This window comes from Natator depressus, chromosome 11, assembly GCF_965152275.1.
Source record: "Natator depressus isolate rNatDep1 chromosome 11, rNatDep2.hap1, whole genome shotgun sequence".
Classification (NCBI taxonomy): Eukaryota; Metazoa; Chordata; order Testudines; family Cheloniidae; genus Natator; species Natator depressus.
In genome coordinates this window covers 11,056,148-11,079,921 of record NC_134244.1, presented here as the reverse complement: position 1 = coordinate 11,079,921, position 23,774 = coordinate 11,056,148, and the positions used below count along the sequence as shown (strand labels likewise).

General features: G+C 42.5%; 1 protein-coding gene across 2 annotated transcripts in view; it reads left to right on the top strand.

Annotated features, from left to right (window-relative positions):
* ADCY5 (adenylate cyclase 5) overlaps nucleotides 1-23,774 on the top strand; it is a 343,803-nt gene that overhangs the window by 257,224 nt on the left and 62,805 nt on the right. For both annotated transcript variants that reach the window (XM_074967144.1, XM_074967142.1), the window contains one exon: nucleotides 11,555-11,695. In XM_074967144.1, coding sequence (XP_074823245.1) covers nucleotides 11,555-11,695 — 141 coding nt within the window. The remainder of the gene's footprint in view (nucleotides 1-11,554; nucleotides 11,696-23,774) is intronic.

The following is a 23,774-nucleotide window of genomic DNA, read 5'->3' as shown; positions in this document are numbered from 1 at the left end:
AAAAGCAAAGTTTTCCATCATACCCCAAGCCAGGTACGGCTTCGGCTGCAGCCGTGGAAGCTTTCCCCGCCTGCCCACTAGCGTGCCTCAGACATGAGCTAGCGGGGCACCTTGAATTAGTGACAGTGCTTCACTCCATGGTACATCATTCCTCAGTATGGTTCTGCCAGCCAGGTAATCAATTAGGGCCTGCTTGGATGGTGGGTGCCTGTCCTTGTGGAACAGGACTGAGAGTACCAATTCATTTCCTATAGATCACTTGAACAAGCAGCACAAGGTAACAGCTTTCAGTCACTATTGACTTGAGCTGGACTCAGGCCATTGTCGTAAGCTACAGTCACTGGTTCTGCTGTGTCTCTCTTCCAACAAAAAGTGGGCTGTGTTGCAACTAGTCTCTATAACCAGCGTGTGTCCAGATTATGACCGATTTTAAGGTCAGAAAGGACTACCTTGATCGTCTAATTTCACCTGCTGCATAACATAGACCATGATATGTCACCCAGTATTTCGTTTGTCAAGCTCCAAGCACCAGTGGACGCTATGTATGCTATCCGAAGTTCTTACCAGCTTGTAGCGATGGGCCTGGATCAAAACCCAGTTTTTTAGTTACCCTTAATCTGAGACTAATCAAAACTCTACTGTAGATTTGAAACCCCCTGAGCATCTGAAAAATTATGAACTGGATCTGAATGTTTATTTTGCAGCTGTCTCCATGTCCATAATGGAACCCAGCAAAACACTATTTCAGAGCAACCTCAAACTTTGGAACATCTATTCTAACTCACAGAGGAAAGAATCATAGAATCATAGAATATCAGGGTTGGAAGGGACCTCAGGAGGTCATCTAGTCCAACCCCCTGCTCAAAGCAGGACCAATCCCCAATTAAATCATCCCAGCCAGGGCTTTGTCAAGCCTGACCTTAAAAACTTCTAAGGAAGGAGATTCTACCACCTCCCTAGGTAACGCATTCCAGTGTTTCACCACCCTCCTAGTGAAAAAGTTTTTCCTAATATCCAGCCTAAACCTCCCCCCCTGCAACTTGAGACCATTACTCCTTGTCCTGTCATCTTCTACCACTGAGAATAGTCTAGAACCATCCTCTTTGGAACCACCTCTCAGGTAGTTGAAAGCAGCTATCAAATCCCCCCTCATTCTTCTCTTCTGCAGACTAAACAATCCCAGTTCCCTCAGCCTCTCCTCATAACTCATGTGTTCCAGACCCCTAATCATTTTTGTTGCCCTTCGCTGGACTCTCTCCAATTTTTCCACATCCTTCTTGTAGTGTGGGGCCCAAAACTGGACACAGTACTCCAGATGAGGCCTCACCAATGTCAAATAGAGGGGAACGATCACGTCCCTATATCTGCTGGCTATGCTCCTACTTATACATCCCAAAATGCCATTGGCCTTCTTGGCAACAAGGGCACACTGTTGACTCATATCCAGCTTCTCGTCCACTGTCACCCCTAGGTCCTTTTCCGCAGAACTGCTGCCTAGCCATTCGGTCCCTAGTCTGTAGCGGTGCATTGGAGTCTTCTGTCCTAAGTGCAGGACCCTGCACTTATCCTTGTTGAACCTCATCAGATTTCTTTTGGCCCAATCCTCCAATTTGTCTAGGTCCCTCTGTATCCTATCCCTACCTGCCACCGTATCTACCACTCCTCCTAGTTTAGTATCATCCGCAAATTTGCTGAGAGTGCAATCCACACCATCCTCCAGATCATTAATGAAGATATTGAACAAAACTGGCCCCAGGACCGACCCTTGGGGCACTCCACTGGATACCGCCTGCCATCTAGACATGGAGCCATTGATCACTACCCGTTGAGCCTGACAATCTAGCCAACTTTCTACCCACCTTATAGTGCATGACTGTCTTGTGTTAAAGCACAGGACTATTAGTCAGGACATCTGAGTTCTGTTCCCAGATCTGCCTTAGTCTTGCTGTCTTACCTTGAAGAAATCACTTAACCTATTTGTGCCTCCGTTTCTCCATCTGTAAAATGGGAATGTTGATAAACATGGGCATTATGAGGTTAAATGCATTGCTGGTGACATGCTTCAATAACATGATCAATGACCACTATGCCTATACAAAATTAGCTTGAGATCATCACTTGCAGTTACATTCTCTCAGGAAGGGAAGCAAGCCTCAAATCGTCTTAATGCAAAAAAAGGAAGAAAATCGATTCTCATCCTCTGAGGAGATAAGCTAATGTTTTGGTATCTATCTACCCAAGAGAGAAACCTCATTAATTATGGTCAATCTTCAGAAGATTATTAAAGTTTGCAGGACAAGATCCTTATGTCCCACACACCATGGCCTGTCAGTGGGCAGCTTAAGCCGCTTGAGATATTTACACTTTACCCTCTTCACTGCTGCAAAACACACTTTTGGTGAGGGCCCATGTCCAGGGGAGGAAAGGTGTATTGATTTGTTACATCAGGAGAACACACTAAGTATCTGGTATGTTCCTGTGAAGATCTGTAGATCTTTGTTGGGACAAGTGGAATGTTGGTACTTCAAAGTATGTTACAACATTCTGCTGCCTCACGGTGGCTGCAGTGGAGGCTGCAGTGGAGACTGCAATAGAATTTTCAAAAGGTGTGATCCAAAGCACTCTCCGCGTTTGCCTTGTTATTCGGCAAAGACTGTCTTGTGGTGGAGTGGGACTCAAGAGTTCTGGGTTCGGTTACTGGTTCTCCAGCAGACTTCCTGTGTGACTCTCTGCCTAAGTCCCCTGTGGGTTTAATACTTCATTTCTTCCACCCTTTTCCTGTCTTGTCTATTGGACTCTAAGCTCTCTTACTATGTGTTGGTATAGAACATTGCACAATGGGGCCCTGGTCTTAGTTGGGACCTCTCGGCTCTAAAGTAATGTCGCTGCTAATAGTACTCTGCACCTCCGAGTCCCAAAGCACTTAATATTAAGACTTGCAATATCCATGTGACTTAGGAAGTTACTATACTTAAACTGGGCATGAAGAAGTGACTTACCCAAAGGTCACAAAGACTAGTGTCAGAGTCCAAGAGAAGAGAGGTGTCCTGAGTTCTAGGCCTCACAGTTCCAGCTTCCTCACTCTTACAGTTCACTAGTTTGTAATTGAAGCCCTGAGCTGGAATCTTTTACAGCTCTCTGCCCAAATTTAAATACCTATTTTAATAGAATAAAAAGCTATCAGAAGTGAAAAGCATTTTCCCTTTCTCCACCCCCACCCTTCCTAATATTTTGCAGAAGTAAAGATGGACAAGGTACCACTGTTTTACCTTTGCTTCCATTCCCTCTATTTTTATCTACTTTCTTGTGTATGATTTATTTAGTGAGGTTTTTATTGGAGTCCGTTCCAATAACCTCCATAAAATGTTCATCTGACTTAGTAATGGGTTCCTGTGCATCGTGTCTGGGTTCCTGTTAGTCACACACTGTTTATGGAGTTCTCATAACAAAGCTGAGTATGTATCGCGTTGTGGCCCAGGGTAGCAATGTATTTCATATTGGCTAAAGATGTAAATCCTCTGTTTTTTTCACCTAAACCAGGAACAGCAGATGTAGTGGCAGGGCAAACTTCCCTCACCCTCCACTGCTCCACACAATGTACCTCTGATCTTCAGGCTCCTTCCAGAGTGTAGGTCTGTTTAAATCCTGGGTCTTTCTGCCAAGAAGGGTTGTTTTTGGTGAACAACACTTCATTGGACAGTTCGGTCACTTGGGGCCTGATTTCTGCAAGGTGGTGAACCCTTTCAAAACCCAGTTCAAGTGGAGCTGGTGGCATTCAGCGCCTTACAGCCCAGGATCTCTGTTGATTGCACTGTCCATGTAACCCACACCAAGATAGTGTTGGATCTTTGTCCATCTCTAGTAGCTGGTTGACGTAAGAGGTTACTGAGTTTGCTACTGTTTTCAGCTAATGACATCAGTCCTTTAGCTTAAGTGGTAGAAGCTCATGCTTTTAGCACTGAAGGTCCCATGTTCCAACCCTGATGTCAGCCCAAGCAAGATCAGTTACATCTACATCAGGCTTTGCAAGTCTTATTTATTTTTCTGGAAAGCTATTTTAGTTGCAGTTATCACTGAGAGAGCTGTTTTCATTTTAAGCAGCTTCTAACTTTCTGAAACTATGACCTTTGGAGCTGATATTTAGCATGCTTAGTCTAAGTTTTTTGAAAATCTTGAATTTAAACAGAACTCACCTTTGCATGTTCCGATAAAATCAGTCAGTGGGAGAACAGGTTTGCCTGACTTCAGTGGAGGGGCACTCCTTACCCCAGTGACTAATTTGGCCTAGCATGTTTATTTGCATATGCAGTCAATCACATATGCAATTATTATGCCAAAAAAACTGGGTAAATACAACTTTACCGTTGACGCAAAATAAAGTAAGGGAATTCACAGTAGTGAGGCCAGAATTTCTGATAATTAAGGTGCACACTTGTGCACCTAATTTACATAGAGTTACCATGACTGCATTTTCAAATCCATGCAATGAGCCATTTGGATGAGCAATTTCCCAGTTTATGTGGGCACACCTCAATTGTCTGAATAACTGGCCCATAACTCCCACAGACACTGTAACTCAGCATTGTCAGGAGTATAGTTAAGGCATAAAATTAACGGCATACATTGTGATACCAAATTCCACTTACTGTTGCTGTGATGAATCATAACTTTGAATTTTCTGCTGTTTTGTCTGTTTGCATTCTCAGCCGTTAAATGAATTATTTGCATCTACCTAGTTTTCTGTTGCATTGATTAAATAGGAGGAATGTAATACTTTTGTGTTCCAGTGACTTGTGTATATATTAGACTAGGTCCTCCTTTGAAAATAGTTTATTAAAAGGATGCTACCAACTTGAATTTTTTGACATTAACTTGTTAAAAAAAATTCTCGTTTCTGATAGAGCAGTCTTTAAATAACATCCACAGAATTGAAAATATGCTTTGGGACTTTTCTGCTTTCCCCTTGATGCTTATAAAGATATTTTACTAGCGAAGGGAACAGGCACACCCAAGAGTTTCAAAACCAAAGCGGTTCAGACCCAACCCCCATTTCTTTCCTCTCCCTGCATATACCTGCCTACTGCCTCTTCAGTTTCACTAGCAGCTTTGCTGGTGCTGTTACTGGTAAATGCTTCCTTGCAGAACTTGTGGGAAAGCTGGTGTTTGAGCCCCTGCCCTCCCATGCCTCAGTTAAGTACAGGAGTGATGGTGTTCTGCTATTGCTATTTTCCTCAACCCGGGGGATGTGAAGAAATAGCTAAGGGGACACAAACAGACCTCTATATTGTTCTCCAGAGTCTCCACTTTCATTTGAAAACAAAACAAGTCAACCAACAAACCAACCAACACAAAAACTCCTAGCTCCTAGGGTTGTGAAGAAACCATTCAAAACATAAAGCAAATGTAACAAGTGCGCAGATGTCTGCCTGAGTTTGCAGACAACCTGAAACAGTAGATTCTATGTGTGACCTTTCCCATTTATTTTAATGGGGTGTGAACTCAGATGCCAATGGTGATGCTTTAAACAGCAAGTTGCTAACTATTTCATAGCTCATCAAAGCATGCAAGAAAGGCAAGGATATATAGTATTTCAGTCTTAACTATAGCAGAGCTGCTGCTCTGCTATAACAAAGATCAATGCAAGCATTTCTCAAAGTGGGATGGGAGGCGCAAAGGACTACCTGGGGGAGTGTTGAAGATGTATACATTACATTGAGTAGGGCTCTAACACCACATGGTGGGGTTGCAGGTAGTTTCATTTTCCTGAATGGCAGGGCATTAGCTTTCAGAAGTTTGGGAAACACTATGCTAAGAAAGTAAGGCAGGAACTGAACATGACCATCAACTAGAGAGTGAGAATGCTGACTGTCCACAAAGTGCTGCCGAATGTACAAAGTCAACAAACCCTAAAAAAAAAAAGGGGGACACACGTATTTTTCTCACTTCTCTTTCAGTTATACAGAAATGTGGATGTTCCCTGTAATACTAGCAGGTGCACCATTTTCAGAAAGAAATGGTGATGGTGGCCTTAAGCCTGAAATGGCTCAGTGAGTTCTGGCCATGGCTCCTAGGAAAATAGCTTTCATTCTTCTCTAAATAATGTCCTAGAGCTCCATCCAGCTGAACAAACAAAATTATCATTTATATGTTGTGGAGGTGACTCTACTACAACATCTTAGATTTAATGAGTTTCATTGTAACTGAGCAGGCTTCCATTTACATAGGTTTACTGCTGTGATGGAATTGGTCATATATTATTGTCAGAAATACAGTTCACATGTCAGTGTGACAGCAAGACAATATAAGGTGCTATCGTATAGCTAAGTTAGGAATATCTATGCTACAGCTTTGACTGCTGGAGCTGCCCCACTGATAAACACAGATCTCAAAAAATCCTACTGTAGATGCAGCCATAGAGTAAAGGTGTTCGATGCAATTGATTGGTCTAAGAAAATCTCAACTATTTCTGTGGTTTTGACATGGTGTTACTGTAGCTCAGTGTGTGGGAAATGGTGATGAGAATTCAATAAAACCTCTGGGGATAAGATTTACGGTCTCTGCAAGCTCATATTTGAAAGTTCCCACAGCAGCTTCTGGAGTTTATCCATGTTAAATTTGAAAAGCTCATTGCTGTCTGAGAATATTGCAGCTCCCATTGTAACAGATAGCACATAAAGATTAGCAGAATTGAAAGACATTGTCAATAGTTCTTTTTCTCAGTCTTTTCCCAGTTTTCTCATGCATTTGATGACACTTTGTGTATAGTCGGTGCCATTCTGGGGTGCAGTCCAGACCAGTGAGGGGTTGTGTCACCACCTGCCCTGCACCTTAGGGTCCCTCACAATGCTTTGCTGCTGTAGTTCCCAACCTGGGCTGCTCACAAACAGCCAAACAGCATATAGGTCACACCCTGAGTGTCTGTGCATAGCTGCAGTCCTGATCCAGCAGCTCTGACCCAAGCAGCCTGTCAGCAACACACCAGCCACACTCTGGCTTCCAGCAGCCTTGGTTACTACTTGCAGGCTGACCTCAACACACCCTCAGTCTTGAATTTTCCCCCAAGCATGTGTTCTGTGCTGCCCAGCCCTCTGCTGGACAGTTCAGATATTATAGATTCGTTGCCCCTGTACAGGGTCAATAGCCAATAATCAAAAGCCTGTTATTTCAGTTACCAAGCAGCTCAGTTTAAACACAACACTGGATTAGTTTAGATTAAAAAATAAAACAAGTTTATTTAACAGCAAAGAGCGAGATTTTAAGCGAGTACAAGTATCAGATATTAAAGTCAGAAATGGCTACAAGAGAGGCAAAGGTAAAATGCTTTCTAGTAGCTAAAACTTAACAAACTAGATTGGTTCAAGGTAAAATCCTTAGCACTTGTTCCCAGCAATAGGGCTGACCAAAATTTTTCAGGTCAGGATGCCTTCCCGCCCCCTCGCCAAAGTCAAAAGGCTAGTTCCTTTGTTGTCTGAAGTGAAAGAGAGAGCAAGAGAGAGAGATATCCTGGCATGGTTTTGCCCCTCACTTTTATAGTCCAGTTCCCCTTTGAAGTGGATTGTGTGAAGGGTACCCCTCAAAACAAAGTTTATTGAAGCCGTAAAGAAGGCAACGGGGAGTCTGGGGGTGAAGGTGGCCCATGCTTTTTCATCTCCCCTGCGTATGCTGAGATGCAGATTTGCCTTGTCTTCTTCCTGCTGTCTCAAGGACCGTGTTTACTACTTATATGTAAACTGAGGTAAACACACATTTCTTTTTTTTAGGATAGACCTGTTTAACCACTCCTGGCTAGTCAGGCATGGCTTTGAACATTCGCTACCAACATCATGCAGGGGGAATTCATAACTTTATATGTAATGTTGCTACATAAATTTCACCATGATATTGATGACCAGTGAGTTATTCATTTACCTAACAAGGCATATATTGTACAAAGATTATTATATTAGTGTGTATGATGTGAATACAGGGATGCAATCGATCAAGTCAGTTTTCCCGTATAGTCAATTAGCAAGGGAGCAATAGGCTAACTAAACTGAAAAGAGTGACCCTTACAAACATCTACAGAGGAGTAGAAAATCGCTTAGGCCCAGATTTTTAAAGCTATTTTGGGTTGTTGCATTCAGCATCATGATGCCTAACTAATTTAGGAGCATAAAATATCATTTTTCAAAAGGGATTTAGGCACTTGGGAGTCTAAGTTCCATAGCCAGTTGATGGGATTTAGACTCCTAAGTGCCTAAATCCTTTTTAAAAATTAGATTTAGGCTTCTAAATCTGTTAGGCATTGTGACACTGAATGCAGCTATGTCTAAATACCTTTAACAATCTGGGACTTCATCTTTTATTTTAAAATTTAAATCACAACATACTTTTAAAGAGTGTTCAATCAGAAATCTGATTTTTTTTTAAAAAAGTAAATTTAAAAAAAATTAAGTTAAGAAGGTTCCTTCAAATAAGTGTTGCAAGTAAGAGTCAAGTCCATTTGAGTAAGAAGTTTCAGTATTGTGTTTTATTTGTGCAAGCAAAATTTCGCTACCAGAGGCTTTGACTGAAAAACACTGCCCTACAGTGGGTTTTATCTATGGCAAAAGCTACAGAATACATGGTTCAAAATCTCACCTATTTTGAGGGGGGGGAAAATGCAAGAGTTCTTCACACAGCTTTGGATAATTTATATGGCCCGTGATCTCATGGTTGTAAATGACCTCAATAGTGTGTGTGTGTTTACCACAGTTTGTCCTGGCCTTGCCCCAACCCAAAACTGTCAATGCACATGTACCTACTGAGGTCTTTTATTCCCTTCAAATTAATCACACAATTGACATAATGTAAATTTAGTATATGATAGTCAATTGGCCCTAGTCAAAAGCAAATACAGTTTACTAATTGGCTGAGACCTTGCAGTTTATCTGCTTGGATTTCTGGAACTAAGTCTTTGCTTAAGATTATATCTGCGTTTACTAAGACTAACCTCATGCTGGACTGTGCCTCACCATTGGGGAAAACTTGTCCCATGTATCTTTTATCATCTGTTGACATAAAGGCATTTATAATGTAACCAGATAGGTTTGCTTTTATAGGTCTCCAGACCAGATTTACTGGCTAGCTTTTTTTTTGATTGCTACTGGTTGAAAGCCTCTCGCTAAGCTGTAATAAAATGTACAGACAGTGTCACTTTTATTATTCAGAGCAGTAAATATTTGGTTGTAGATACCTAATCTGTTCTTTCTGCCAGTGTTTTTCTGGCATCAGAAGATATATATAGACCTGTAACTATACAAGGGGTTGCAGCTAGAGAACCACAAATGATCATACAGGTTAGAAAAGTAAAAGTTCTGTGGCTTTTTAAAAGATAATAGAGTCATTTCATACTTGTGTATTTTTAGAAACATTTAAAACACAGCTCTCTTGGAGATTAGCTAGAGTTTCCATAATGGTTGCTAATGTGAAGTTCATCTGGCACAAAATGTTCACAGTTGCAGCTCTTATAGATTAAATGATGCTGGTTTGATGCAGGTGAGAGACAGGAGTGACAGTCATGAGGTTTGTTTCCCCACACTTGTCTTTCTGTGGCTTCAGCAGCTTGTGATAATGTGTGGCTTCTTCTAACAAGTTTTGCCGTGGAGCTGAAAGTTCCTTGCGGTTGCTCCCACCCCATTGTGGTAATATACTAGCAGTGCTCTCAGGGACCTGGGAGTCGGTAATGAGATAGATAGAACCCTTGCAGCAATTCAAATGCAGCCTTGGGGCAGTAGCAACCCCAGGTTGTTACTATCCAGTGGCTATTAAGATATCAATTATGAACACCTGTGCCCCAGTCAGTACCTTTGTTGGCACTCCCAGCAAAGTCAAAGGGGTATAAAGACTGAACTATTCACTCAAACACTATTGCAACTGTTCTCGACATGAAAAGCCTGCGGTCTATTGGAGGGCACTGTCAGTGTGACTACACCTTTCCTATGAGTCATGAAGACTACCGTCTCCATGGTTGTCAGTCTATCACCTTTCCCCAGCACTAAATTTACAAAGATGTTTTTTTAATTCAAAAAAGCATGACAATATAAAACATGACAATTAACTCTCTGGTTACCATGGAAATAGCACCAGTCATTCTGTGAGAACGTGACAGGAATGTGGTGAATGCCTTGGAAACCACAGTTATGGCTTGGGACAAGAGAATCCGTATGGGGAATATATGGACTAACCTGTATCTTCATCCAAGACTTGAGCTGAACCAGGCTCAATCATTTTGAAAAAATTGTGGTTTTTTCTTTTCTAAAATTGTTTTGCTGCCTCTGCAATTTCTGGCTTTGAAATCCAAGATATGCAACAATAATTACGTGCGTCTGTTCTGGTGCTTGTGCTCAGCCAGATCCAGGAAATCTAAAAAAAAGGTGATCTCACAAGCTTATAAAAAAACAGCTTTTCAAATGCTCATTCCAACAGAACGCTCGAACTCTTCAAGGGTCGCCCATCTCTCAGTAATTATATAGTAACATGCTTACGACCACTGTCACGTTGGTTTTTGTTAAGTCAATGTGGTCAGATCACATAGTTCCCTACTAAGCAAGTCTCCTGCTGAAATCTTGGTCTGAATGAAAACTGCAGGATTGATCCTGTACAAGCTACTCCTGCCTCCTCTACAAAACAGAGGCCAACAAGGGGAGGACAGAGAAAATCCTATGTTGAAAAAGCGGTGTTTTTTATTAGCTAGAAAACACCCTCAAAATAAGTAATTCACAATACTATTATGTCACCCCATAACACTTCTGTTTTTATTGGTGATGAGCCTGAAATAAATCTCTGGGTTCAAACACACCCAACCTTTGCAGCAGTCTTGAGTCAGGTCCAAATTTCATAGCTATCTCTTACCACCAAACACCCCTGAACCTTGGGAGCATTTCCGTCAAAGACAAAATGTGTAGTTAGAGTTGAAGAGGAGAAAACACCTTTTGTCACCTTGTGCAGTACCATTATTTTCTTCTTAGCACTTACCAAATACAGTACGCAGCAAACGTTAAGTATTGTTCACCGGTTCACGCCTCCTTTGGGAGGCATCCCCATTGTACAGGAGGCCAGAGTCAGTGCCGGAATTGAAACTTGGCTCCTAGCCCTCTGCCTTTGTCCTGTAAATTGCAGGCACATTGATTTGTGTTTTCCAAGGAATCTTAACACAGTCTCTCTCCTCGGAACTACAGTTTTGTTTCTGAATTTAATTGTTCAGTCTCGAGGCAAAAAAAGCTACCCCGTTTGCACTCACCGGAGCTGTTTGTGGTCAGAGAAGAAGGGGTTATCATTTGCCAGTAAAATGGTGGGCACCAAATTTTGAGTACTTTGAAAAACTATCCCATTCTACTTGTCTGTGACACTTGGAAGGACAGGAAATAAAGCAATAAAGAAATGATCAGATGAATGCTCCTTATTTCTGTTGAAGTGCATGATTAATAGGTTAATGCAGGGGGATAAATGATCAGAAGCGAAGGCATCTGGGGAGTGATTGCCATGTAAAATGTTTCAAAATACGTCTTGCAATTCTCTCATGTTTTTATTTTAGAAAGATGAGAAAGCGACAATAGCCAAGATGAACAGACAGCGCACCAATTCCATTGGCCATAACCCTCCACACTGGGGTGTGGATCGCCCCTTTTACAACCATCTGGGTGCTCACCAGGTCTCCAAGGAGATGAAGAGAATGGTAAAGATGTTTTGCCTTATGGAATATTTATTATTATTGTTTATTATTTATAGAGCACCATAGGCTGTGTATGGCACATTGCAGCAAAATAGGGTACAGTCCCTGCCTCAAGGAATTTACAGTCTAAGGGGCCAATCCTGCACACACTTACTATTGGACACAGTGACTATTACCTTGACTTCAGAAGGACAATTCACAACAGCAATAGGTACTCCTGGACACAAGTGTTTTGTGGGATTGGGCCCTACGTTATTTGAGGGTGACTAATACTGAGATGGGAGGTTGAATGGCAAAAAAAGACTGCTTTTATTTAACTCTTCACCATGTTGTGAACACTCACCCAACGTTGAGTGAGAAGAACAAGTTTTCTACTAAATATGTGTAGACACCAAGTTTTCCATATGTAAACGGGATTGATTTCTCCCAGCCCTACAAATCCATTGCACACTCTAGTATCTGCCAAAGATTATTTTCATTGCTTTTGGTTTTTTATGTACACCTACTGTAAGTAATGTCATCATTTATACTCACTGGTCTCCAGGGTCCCTACTAAAAGGAATCTCTTTCATGACTTGCACCTCTCCAAAGGAAAAGTGGCAGCTCCATCACCTGAATTATTTAAGATTGCACTACACAAAGCACTCAAGAATACACTGTAAAGCATATGGAATAGTTGACCTATGGTAATAGGTCTCTAGTTCCTAGCCTTCCTTTGGGAAAGTTGAATTTGATATCCAGCCAGTTGCCAACACAACTTCTTGACAGGGCAGTGCTGCTCTCTGGCTCATTTTAGGCAATGTTGGAGATGGTGAGTCCTTATTTCCCTGTATTCCCTGCAAGAAAGATGAAGGAAAAGAAAACACTTTATTTTAATAGGCAATTCATAATAATAACACTTAGCACTTTTGTAGTAATTTGCATAGTCAAATTTTTTTACAAACATTAACTTATTAATTATTGATTAATCAAAACTTTTAAAATAAATGAATTTCCTTTAATCTACATATCAAGTTAATTCAGGGCAAAATTAAAAATGTGTCTCCAGTTACAAATAGATATGTCTCTGAGATTGTAGAATCCATAAGTGTAGGACTGGAAGGGACCTTGAGAGGTCATCTAGTCCAGTCCCCTGCACTCAAGGCAGGACTAAGTAATAACTAGACCATTCCTGGCAGGTGTTTGTCTAACCTGTTCTTAAAAATCTCTAATGACTCAGATTCCACAACCTCCCTAGGCAATTTGTTCCAGTGCTTAACCACGCTGACATTTAGGAAGTTTTTCCTAATGTCCAAACTAAACCTCCCTTACCGCAATTTAAGCCCATTGCTTCTTGTCCTATCCTCAGAAGTTAAGGAGAACAATTTTTCACCCTCCTTCTGTCGCAACCAGATAGAAAACTGCTATCATGTCCCCTCTCAGTCTTCTCTTCTCCCGACTAAACAAACCCAATGTTTTTCAGTCTTTCCTCATAGGTCATGTTTTCTTGACCTTTAATCATTTTTGTTGCTCTCTCTTCCGGACTTTCTCCAATTTGTCCACATATTTCCTGAAATGTTGTGCCCAGAACAGGACACCGTGTTCCAGGTGAGGCCTTATCAGCACAGAATAGAGTGGAAGAATTACTTCTTGTGTCTTGCTTACAACATTCCTGCTGGTACAACAACCCAGACTGATGTTCGCCTTTTTATTTTTCCCAAGAGTGTTACACTGTTGACTCATATTTAGCTTGTGATCCACTGTAACCCCCAGATTCCTTTCTGCAATACTCCTTTCTAGGCAGTCGTTTCCCATTTTGTATGTGTGCAACTGATCATTTCTTCTGGGAGTACTTTGTATTTGTCCTTATTGAATTTCATCCTGTTTACTTCAGACCATTTCTCCAGTTTGTCCAAATCATTTTGAATTTTAATCCTATCCTCTAAAACACTTGCAACCCCTCCCAGCTTGGTATGGTCTGCAAACTTTATAAGTGTGCTCTTGATACCACAGCCACTTGGAAATTACAAACTAGACACAGTTCATTATTTTGCACACATAATTATGTGGCATGTCGCATATGCCCCCATATATTTTTGAAATTGCAGCGCTTACTGGGTGATAGGAGAATTATTTTTTGTTTCTGCTCAGCATAATTAGGTAGGATTGAGGTCTCTGCATTTTTCTGCAAACGGCTTGTCATTAAGGCTACGTTTTAGTTACAGGTATTTTTAGTAAAAGTCATGGACAGGTCACGGGCAATAAACAAAAAGTCGTGGCCCCCGTGCCCTTTCCATGACTTTTACTAAAAATACCTGTGACTAAATCTTACCTGCTGAGAGCAGGGCGCTCCTGAAGACTGCTGCTGGGGGGAGCAGTGCGGGCTGACGCTTCTGCTGGGGTGGGGGCAGCCTGGAGCCCTGCTGCAGCTGGGGGTGGCCCGGGACATCCGGCCTTTTGGCAGGGGAGAAGTCCACGGTGCCCTGCCACTGGAGGGGGGCGGCCCGTGCCCCCCCGCCCACTCTGGGAGGGGAGGGGCAGCCTGTGACGACGACGCTGATCCGGGCCGGGGACGGCCCGTGGCCTTGCTGCTGCTCTGGGCAGGAGGCAGCCTGTGGCCCCACCACCACTGCCACTTCGGGTGAGGGGCAGCCTGTGGCCCCACTGCCACCGCGGCTGGACCGGGCCGGGGACGGCCCAGGGCCCCACTGCTGCTGGTCCGGGACCACTGCTCCAGGGCAGCACCAGGGACCAACCACCTGGGGCTGCCAGAGCAGCGGCCAGTGTGGCTGGCCCCTGGGCTTTCCCAGCTGCTGGGCTGGTCCTGGAGTCAGCCGCACCAGCGCTGCAAAATTCACGGAGGCCACAGAAAGTCTCGGAAGCCATGACTTCCATGACCTCTGTGAATGATTCGCAGCCTTACTTAGCTTTTTGGTGTGTAATGTCAATGATAGGTTAAAAGAACATTATTAAAGTTGCAACATTAAGCACTCAGAAATTAGGAAATTCCATCATTCAGATGGCCTGGCTCACAGCAGCTGGGAACAGCCATTACAGGGAAAGTCCATAAGAGGCTCAAATATGCTCAGTGTGGGTAGTCTTTGGAGATTTTAACTGGTAAAATCTAAAAGTCTCTCTGGAGCATGTGCAAACTGTGATTTTCTCCCCCAAAGGCTTATAACGTGGCCAAATTTAGGCAGACTTTCACAGGCATGGCAAAAAGCATATTGCTGACACAAAGACCACTCCCCAGTCAAATTTCAAGTCCCTGTTCCAAAGCATGCAGACGCTAGGACTGGAAGTTGTTACCAGAAATTTTTAACAAAGGCATAACAAAATTTTCCTAAAAATTCAGCCGAAAGCAGACCCCTGCATGTAAAATTTCAGCCCAAACAGTTAGTTTGGTGAAGTTATAAGCAACTGAAAACAGGGTAATATAATGGGAAGTGTCAGATAACCTTAATAATAGGTGGTGCTACCAGCCTGCCTATAATATCTTTTACCTTCACAATAATGAAGCCTAATCCACTTGTATCTCTACAGTCATGTGATCTTGTTTAATAAATGCAGGCTTTCTTTCCCTTCCCAAGCTCTTTAAATGTAGTTCCATGTAATAGCCATAACATATTATCTGTCTGGCAATACATTTTGTTAGTGGACGAATCTATGTTATCTTTTCAGTAGTTTGGACTCAGTAGGCATGATGTTATTAGGAAACCCTAATCAAGATAGCATGTAATTATAAGTAGAAGTTTCTTTTGAATTGGCTTGAAAAGGGTTGTTGCATCATCCTATTCAGAAATGAGGCGTGAGCATGCCAAATGGTATTATGCGTCACGCTGTTAATTACAGCTTGCCGTGTCTAGCTCATTGTTCAGTTGGAAAAACATAATTATTTATTGACATATCAAGATAAGATTAAAAAAAATTGCTGCCAATTGCTTGGGAGTGGGAGAGCGTTCTGGAACAAGAGAAGACAGTGTCACTTTCACATTCCTTTACATGTCTTGTACCTTAACTTGCAATGACTTTTACCTTTAGAAAGAGTCTTCAGCTCAGAAATTCTTTCCTGATAGATCAACCTCCATTCCTTTTAGTAGCAGTTAATACTTCTTGGTTACACTGATGGGAGACTTTAATTTGAGAGGCTGACATTGTCTACAGCTCTTTGTGTCAGATTCACTCCTGAAAACCAATTTGAAACTGGCTCAGTTTTGTTTTTTACTTATTTTCAGGTTTTAAGACCCCACTATCACTTTTATGCAACACTTTCCTTTTGTTTGTGATGCTGTAGCCAAAAATAATACCTGCATTCTTCATGGAAAAGATCATTTTAATGTCCACTAGGCAGGTGGTTTGCTGTTTCAATCATAGGTGGGATTTTTTCTCCCTTAAGATAAATTCTCCTTATGCAGCTTTGTAATAGTTAGCTTTTGATTTCTACCCTGCCACATGGGTAGTGCAGTGGAGGTATAAAATACATGTTGTAGCTATTGTAATGGATACATACCCTGTGTTATGTGCGCACATACACACTATGTCTGTAAACTATATGTCTATAGACATAAAATATGAGCGCGCAAAAATATGTGTAGGTGGACAAAGGTTTTATCAGCACCTATGTGGGAAGATGTCATGGCTTTGAGCTTCATGAGTAACAATGTCATCCCAAACTCCTGAAAATGTACCCCTCCCTCCATACCACTCGCTGTGCATTTTTTCCCATTCCCAGCCCTCTAAGATTGTTTGTAATATTCACGTTCAGATATATGGGCCCATAAATCTGGATTAGCCAAAGAAAAAACACTGGAGACAGGAAGTGAGACTAAAGTAGTAGCCACACCTACTTTCTCTTCAGGATGCACAGCTCTGAGAATGCAATGTGTTTTGTAAATATACAGATGCAGTTACCAAAATAAATGGATGGATAGCATTTTTAAATACATTGATATTGCAATTGAAGTACATTGTGGTGGAGTGTGTCTGTGTGTGTGTGTGTGTGAGTGAGAGAGAGAGAGAGAGAGAAATACAAATATTTTTCTCTAGGTAGAAGAGCTATATGATGGTGTGGTATAAAGGTTTTCATTAGCGATCCCTCAGGGTCAGGGATGATCTCGTCCACAGGTTTTTATTTTGATGGGTCCTTTGGTGACTGAGGAGTCCAATCCTTGAGCCGCAAACTCGTTGGCAAACATTGCAGGTAATGTTGGAAGGCAGTGTTGGGCCATGATTGCTACATAACACTCGTCAGTCCTTTCTTTTCTGGCATTTTTATGTGACCAGGGCAAGGCGATTTTCCTCAAAAGCGATCGTCCTTACTCTGACAAGTCTTGGCCAGTTAGCCCTGTCCTGGGCTACTGTCTCCTAGTGCGTGGTATTGATTCCACATCTCTTAATGTTTGTCTTAAGGGTGTCTTTAAAGCATTTCTTTTGGCCTTCCTGTTGTCACACACAAGAGAAACTACACGCTTTTGAATTGCATTTCCTCAGCAAAGACATTTTGGAAACAAACTTCCACATTCAGGAGGACAGAGAGAAATGTTCTAATGGCAATTTGATTATTTTTTTAAATCCTGTATGTGGGGGCTCTGAGGTTTGAAATATATTGGTGGTACTGGGTGAGATGGATTAGTGGTCACAGTGCCCATACCCTTTTTTCTATAACTTTGTAAGCTTTATCTTGTCACTTCATTGTAACATGACACTTATGTCATGATGCAATGCAGCCATCCTTGCAGTGAGACACCAGCCCAGTAGAGCACTTCTCACCAGCAATAGAGCATTGGTAGCGGGAGAGCACTGGGTGCTCTGGGAAGTAGCTAGTCCTCATCTTCTCTTTGTGCTCTGGGGATGGGTTTCCAGAGGGTGAACTCAGTTGGGCTAGAATCACACTGTGATACCAACAACGCAGAACATCAAGTTGACACGTTTGGGTTAGGTTCGTTATTCTCAAACAAGAAGTATTCACATGGGCCAGGATATCTTTTTTTTTTTTCCTGAACCACCTGCCTGGTCCCAATCTTCTATTGAAGATTCAGGGTGGAGTAAAGTTAAGTGGGGTCTGAATTCAGTGAAATTACACCCTTTCTGGCTCACTCAGCCTTCTCTGACAGCCTCTGAAGCTCTTCTTCGTAGCCTTTCCTGGAGTGGTAGGAAGATTGATTATCTTGGATGGCAACCTGGGCAACAGTGACCATGAGATGGTCAAGTTCAGGATCCTGAAAAAAGGAAGAAAAGAGAGCAGCAGAATATGGACCCTGGACTTCAGAAAAGCAGACTTTGACTCCCTCAGGGAACTGATGGGCAGGATCCCCTGGGAGGCTAATATGAGAGGGAAAGGAGTCCAGGAGAGCTGGTTGTATTTTAAAGAACCTTTATTGAGGGCGCAGAAACCAACCATCCCAATGTGCAGAAAGAATAACAAATATGGCAGTGACCAGCTTGGCTTAACAGAGAAATCTTCGGTGAGATTAAACACAAAAAAGGAAGCTTACAAGAAGTGGAAACTTGGACAGATGACTAGGGAAGAGTATAAAAATAAAAAAGCATGCAGGTGTGTAAGCAGGAGGGCCAGAGCACAACTAGAGTTGCAGCTAGCAAGGGATGTGAAGGGTAACACGAAGGGTTTCTACAGGTATGTTAGCAACAAGGTGGTCAGGGAAAGTGTGGGACCCTTACTGAATGGGGAAGGCAACCTAGTGGCTGATGATGTGGAAAAAGCTGAAGTACTCAATGCTTTTTTTCGCCTCGGTCTTTACAGACAGGGTCTGCTCCCAGACTGCTGCACTGGGCAGCACAGTATGGGGAGGAGGTGAGCAGTCCTCAGTGGTGAAAGAACAGGTTAAGGACTATTTAGAAAAGCTGGACATGCACAAGTCCATAGGGCCGGATCTAATGCATCCAAGGGTAATGAGGGACTTGGCTGATGTGATTGTAGAGCCATTGACCATTATCTTTGAAAACTGGTGGCGATCGGGGGAGGGCGATTGGAAAAAGGCAAATATAGTGCCCATCTTTAAAAAAGGGAAGAAGGAGAATGCGGGGAACTATCGACCGGTCAGCTTCACCTCAGTCCCTGGAAAAATCATGGAGCAGGTCCTCAAGGAAACCATTTTGAAGCACTTGGAGGAGAGGAAGGTGATCAGGAACAGTCAACATGGATTCACCAAGGGCAAGTCATGCCTGACCAACTTGATTGCCTTCTAGGATGAGATAACTGACTCTCTGGATATGGGGAAAGCGGTGAACATGATATATCTTGACTTTAGCAAAGCTTTTGATACAGTCTCCCACAGTATTCTTGCCAGCAAGTTAAAAAAGTATGGATTGGATGAATGGACTATAAGGTGGATAGAAAGCTGGCTAGATCGTCGGGCTCAACGGGTAGTGATCACCGGCTTGATGTCTAGTTGGCAGCTGGTATCAAGCAGAGTGCCCAAGGGGTCTGTCCTGGGGCCGGTTTTGTTCATCCAGTTTAATGATCTGGATGATGGGCTGGATTGCACCCTCAGCATGTTCACAGATTACACTAAACTGGGGTAGATATGCTGGAGGGTAGGGATAGGGTCCAGAGTGATCTAAACTAATTGGAGGATTGGGCTAAAAGAAATCTGATGATGTTCAGCAAAGACAAGTGCAGAGTCCTGCACTTAGGATGGAAGAATCCCATGCACCGCTACAGGCTGGGGACCGAATGGCTAGCAGCAGTTCTGCAGAAAAGGACCTGGGGATTACAGTGGACAAGAAGCTGGATATGAGTCAACAGTGTGTGCTTGTTGCCAAGAAGTCTAATGGCATATTGGGCTGCATTAGTAGGAGCATTGCCAGCAGATTGAGGGAAGTGATTATTCCCCTCTATTTGGCACTGGTGAGGCCACATCTGGAGTATTGCATTCAGCTTTGGGCCCCCCGCTACAGAAAGGATGTGGACAAATTGGAGAGAATCCAGCGGAGGGCAATAAAAATGATTCGAGGGCTGGGGAACATGGTTTACAAGGAGAGGCTGAGGGAACTGGGCTTATTTAGTCTGCAGAAGAGAAGGGTGAGGGGGATTTGATAGCAGCCTTCAGTTACCTGAAGGGGGGTTCCAAAGAGGATGGAGCTTGGTTGTTCTCAGTGGTGGCAGATGATAGAACAAGGAGCAATGGTCTCAAGTTGCAGTGGGGGAGGTTTAGGTTGGATATTAGGGGAAACTATTTCACTAGGAGGGTGGTGACACACTGGAATGGGTTACCTAGGGAGGTGGTGGAATCTCCATCCTTAGAGGTTTTTAAGGCCCAGCTTGACAAAGCCCTGTCTGGGATGATTTAGTTGGGGTTGGTCCTGCTTTGAGCAGGGGGTTGGACTAGATTACCAACTCTGATATTCTATGATTCTATGATCTTCTTCCTCCCACTCCTCCATTCTTGATCTTCCTGCCAAGTAGAGCAACGGAGCCCATCCGGGAGGTGGCCAGCTAGCACCAATCAAGGCACACTGCACCACTTCCAAGGCCCCTCTGTTTCTGGCTCATTGTCATACATGTGACCCCTCCCTGTGGGGGCCAGATCCCCAGGACTCTGCTTCATTCCCCCCTCAATGTAAACTGCCTCAGCTCCTCACAGAATTTCCACCATACCCTCTTTCTTTGCTCTTTGCCAGCCTCGGCACTATATCCCTCTGGCATTTAAAGGCCGGGGAGGATGGGAAACAGACACCATGAGAAATACCTGCCTGCTCCAAAAAAAGTAATGGAGAAAATAATCTGCCCTGTGTGAGAAACTGCTGTCAGTTGGCAGACTCTACTGTAAACCTTACTGGGGCACTGTTCCCTTGATGGGCCTGTGTTTGTTGCTTGTGATGCCTCTTCCAGCATAAACAGTGTAGAGCAATTAGAGTCATCTCACTCATGTTAATTAGCCAAAGCAAACAGAGTGGAAGAGACCTGGACAAGATCGGCATTGTGACTGCACAGAACTGGAAAAGATCCAGAGTAACTCTGTGAAAGAATCTGCTGTCAGCTGGTTTCTATTTTTATTACTCGTAGGATATTTTTTTCTTTCTAAAGCCAGGGTAGTGGACCCAGGATAAACTAGTATTTGTTCCCCCATGGAAACACAATTTTGTTTGCACAGTATGTGATATACACAAAGGAACAGAGTTCCTGCTCCTCACTGTTACACACTCAGGTTTTATTTTTAATTTAAGGGGATTTATAACATAGGTGTCTTGAGGATGTTTTCACTTGCTCAGTAGTAACAATACTTTGCTTTTCTGTAACACCTTCCAGACTAGGATCTTGGAGTGTGTTAGGTGTATGAATGGATTGTAGTCTGTCACACTCCCAGGAGGTCAGGGAATATCTTTCTGTCTCAGTTCCCCCATCTGTAAAATGGGAATGTAAAAACTAAATCTCCTGGCCAAGGTCACAAACACAATCTGTAGCAGAGCTAAGTGTGGTACATCTTCGAGGAAAGGAATCATATGCTCTCTCTCAGGACTGCCCGTCTGAGCTTCACACTGGCTCCTTGATGAGTTTCTGGGAGCCACTGTCAAATTGCTATAAAATGCAGCCGATTGCAGCCAGCCATATCTTTAATAAGAAAGTGCAGCCCACAGAGATCACATGCCCCAGCACACAGTGTTACATCTGGATGCAAGTGGAAGGATAACATTGTTACAAGAGGAATTGATAGGCATGGATGGTTCGGGTAGACTAGCGGGGAGGCAAGAAGCACAGGTGGCTGAGCCCCACTCCAAGCAGGGAGCCGAGAGCCCAGGGAGCAGCTGGGCTCCCAGCGTGTAGCTGCATGGAGCTGAGGGCCCTGGCCTTCTTGAATCAGTAGAAGTGTTTCTAGGAAGGACATGCAGCGCCGACAGAAGGAGGGTGGTGTGGACATAGTGGTGGCTGCTAACGTAGGTCGACTTAGGGCTGCAGTGTAGACATACCCTTAGATATCTGACTTTTACCCTTTCTGCCAGGATCACCTGGTGATGTTTCCCCAAAGCCTCCACGATACAATTGCTGAGCTAATTACAACATAAAATTGAAACAGTCAAATACAGTTTAAAAAATAACCTGACAATAAATGTGTAAAAGTTATAAGAGCAAATTTGAAAAAATATTTTGGATACTATTAATGTAACAATTAAAGGCCTAGATAAACACATTTGAGACTCCATGTGGTTTCATTTGGAGCTCAATGGACACCCAAGAGCAGAATGTAGTACCAAATATTTTATTGCATTTTACATCCCAATAAAAGAGCACTCTCATAGCTGCCTGCTCATTCAGCTGTAAAAAAAAAAAAAAAAAAAAGAAGACACTTAGTACCATGCACTGCGTTAACTCAAACGACTGTCTCCATATTGTGCAACTAAGGCAGCCTATTTACACTATTCCTTGCCTCCACACTGCCTCACAATGAATCCCATTATTTAGGAAATCAAGGTTGGAAAAAGTCTCAACGGAGCAAACCCTCCTAACTTTACTCCCACAAGTATTTCTGTTCTATTAACTATGATATGATGAAAAAAACCATAGTGGGGCAAATATTCCTCTCATTTACCCCCGTGCAATCTCACTGAAGGCAAGAGGATTTACTCCTGTGAGTGAGACAAACGGGGGCTAACTCCAATCAGTTCTCATTAGACCTGAACAAGTTCATCATTATCCTCTTTTCAAGCAATCATTTGATAATCATTGGCTACAGTGTGGAATGGGGCAGCTGAGAGTAGACATACCCACTATTTTTCCCCATCATTTTTAGACGCTCAGAATTGGTTTGTAATTTGGATGACTGCAGAAATGAGAAAATATTAAGCCTTCTATTCTGTTCTCATCTTTATATGTTTTTATACCATGCTCAGCACTATGGTGTATGAGCTCGCAGGAAATCTCACATCTAGTTTGTTTTGTTCTTACAGCCAGATCTGTAGGTAGCTCAAATTCAGTAAGAAAACTCTTCCCAGTGACGCCAGAACAACTCCCTTGATTTTAGTGGGGTTGCTGTACCTGTGTAGAGAACTTTGCTTAATATCTGTGATCCATATTCTTCTTCTTTAGTGTCTGGAGAGTGCATAGAACTTCTTGGAACCACCATAAAAATGTTTAATACCTCATATAGGCTAAATACAATGAAAGTCAAACTTTATTCTGGTGGATCAAGACTGGCAATCATCCTGTATTAAATTCTTTAAAATAAAGTTATAAGTCAGCACTTACTGTTTTACATATAATTAGCATATAGAACCTGAAGCTCTACAACTGATATCTGGAGTGTGTGTGTCTGTATGGTAATAAGTTTGAGTCAAGGGGACTTTACATTTATTACATTCTTATTTTTACTTGAAAAACTTGAATCGCTCTAACAATATAGGAACATTCTAGACCATTTTGTTTTGAACGTCATCTTTTGAACAAACCATTTCCCCAAATGCTTTACATAACTAATGTAAATAATGTATCAAATGCTTAAGCTATTCCATAAATCAAAAAGTCACTTCAGACATTAAATCAAAGGTGTCAAATGCGGTCTAGAATGTGGACTGAATGACATGTTTAATTATTGTCTATGGTCCAAGCATTCAAAAATAAGGCCATACATTACCTACCCTTAATGCACAGCAGAACTCCCTCTGATATCACTGGGAGCTTTGCACAAAGATCAGGGGTAGAATTGTGGCACTTAGTTAACAATGAATGCCAAAACTTTCCAAAGGGGGCTCTGACTTTTTGAATGTCACAGTTCTTGGATGCTGAACCTTTAACAAAATCATTTCAGGGATGCTGCAGTTGAAGTCAATGAGAGATGTTGATTGTTGCTCAGTTGCTTTGATTTCAGGCTCAACATATCTAAGATTGGGCACTTTAATTTTAACTCCATTTTGAAAATAGGAAATAAAGTTGTTGTTGCAGTCATCATCACGTGCCGGGAGGGGAATAAGAATGGGAAGAAATGATACAGAGCACTTCCTAGGTTTACTGATATTTCCATGTTTGTTTCTTGGCCATTTGGAAGTTCATTTACCAAATTTGCAAGCCTGGTTGTGGTAGCTGTGTGCACAGTGTAGGCCCATCACTCTGATCTGTTCCATGTGCAAATATGGCCCGTGAATTGTCATC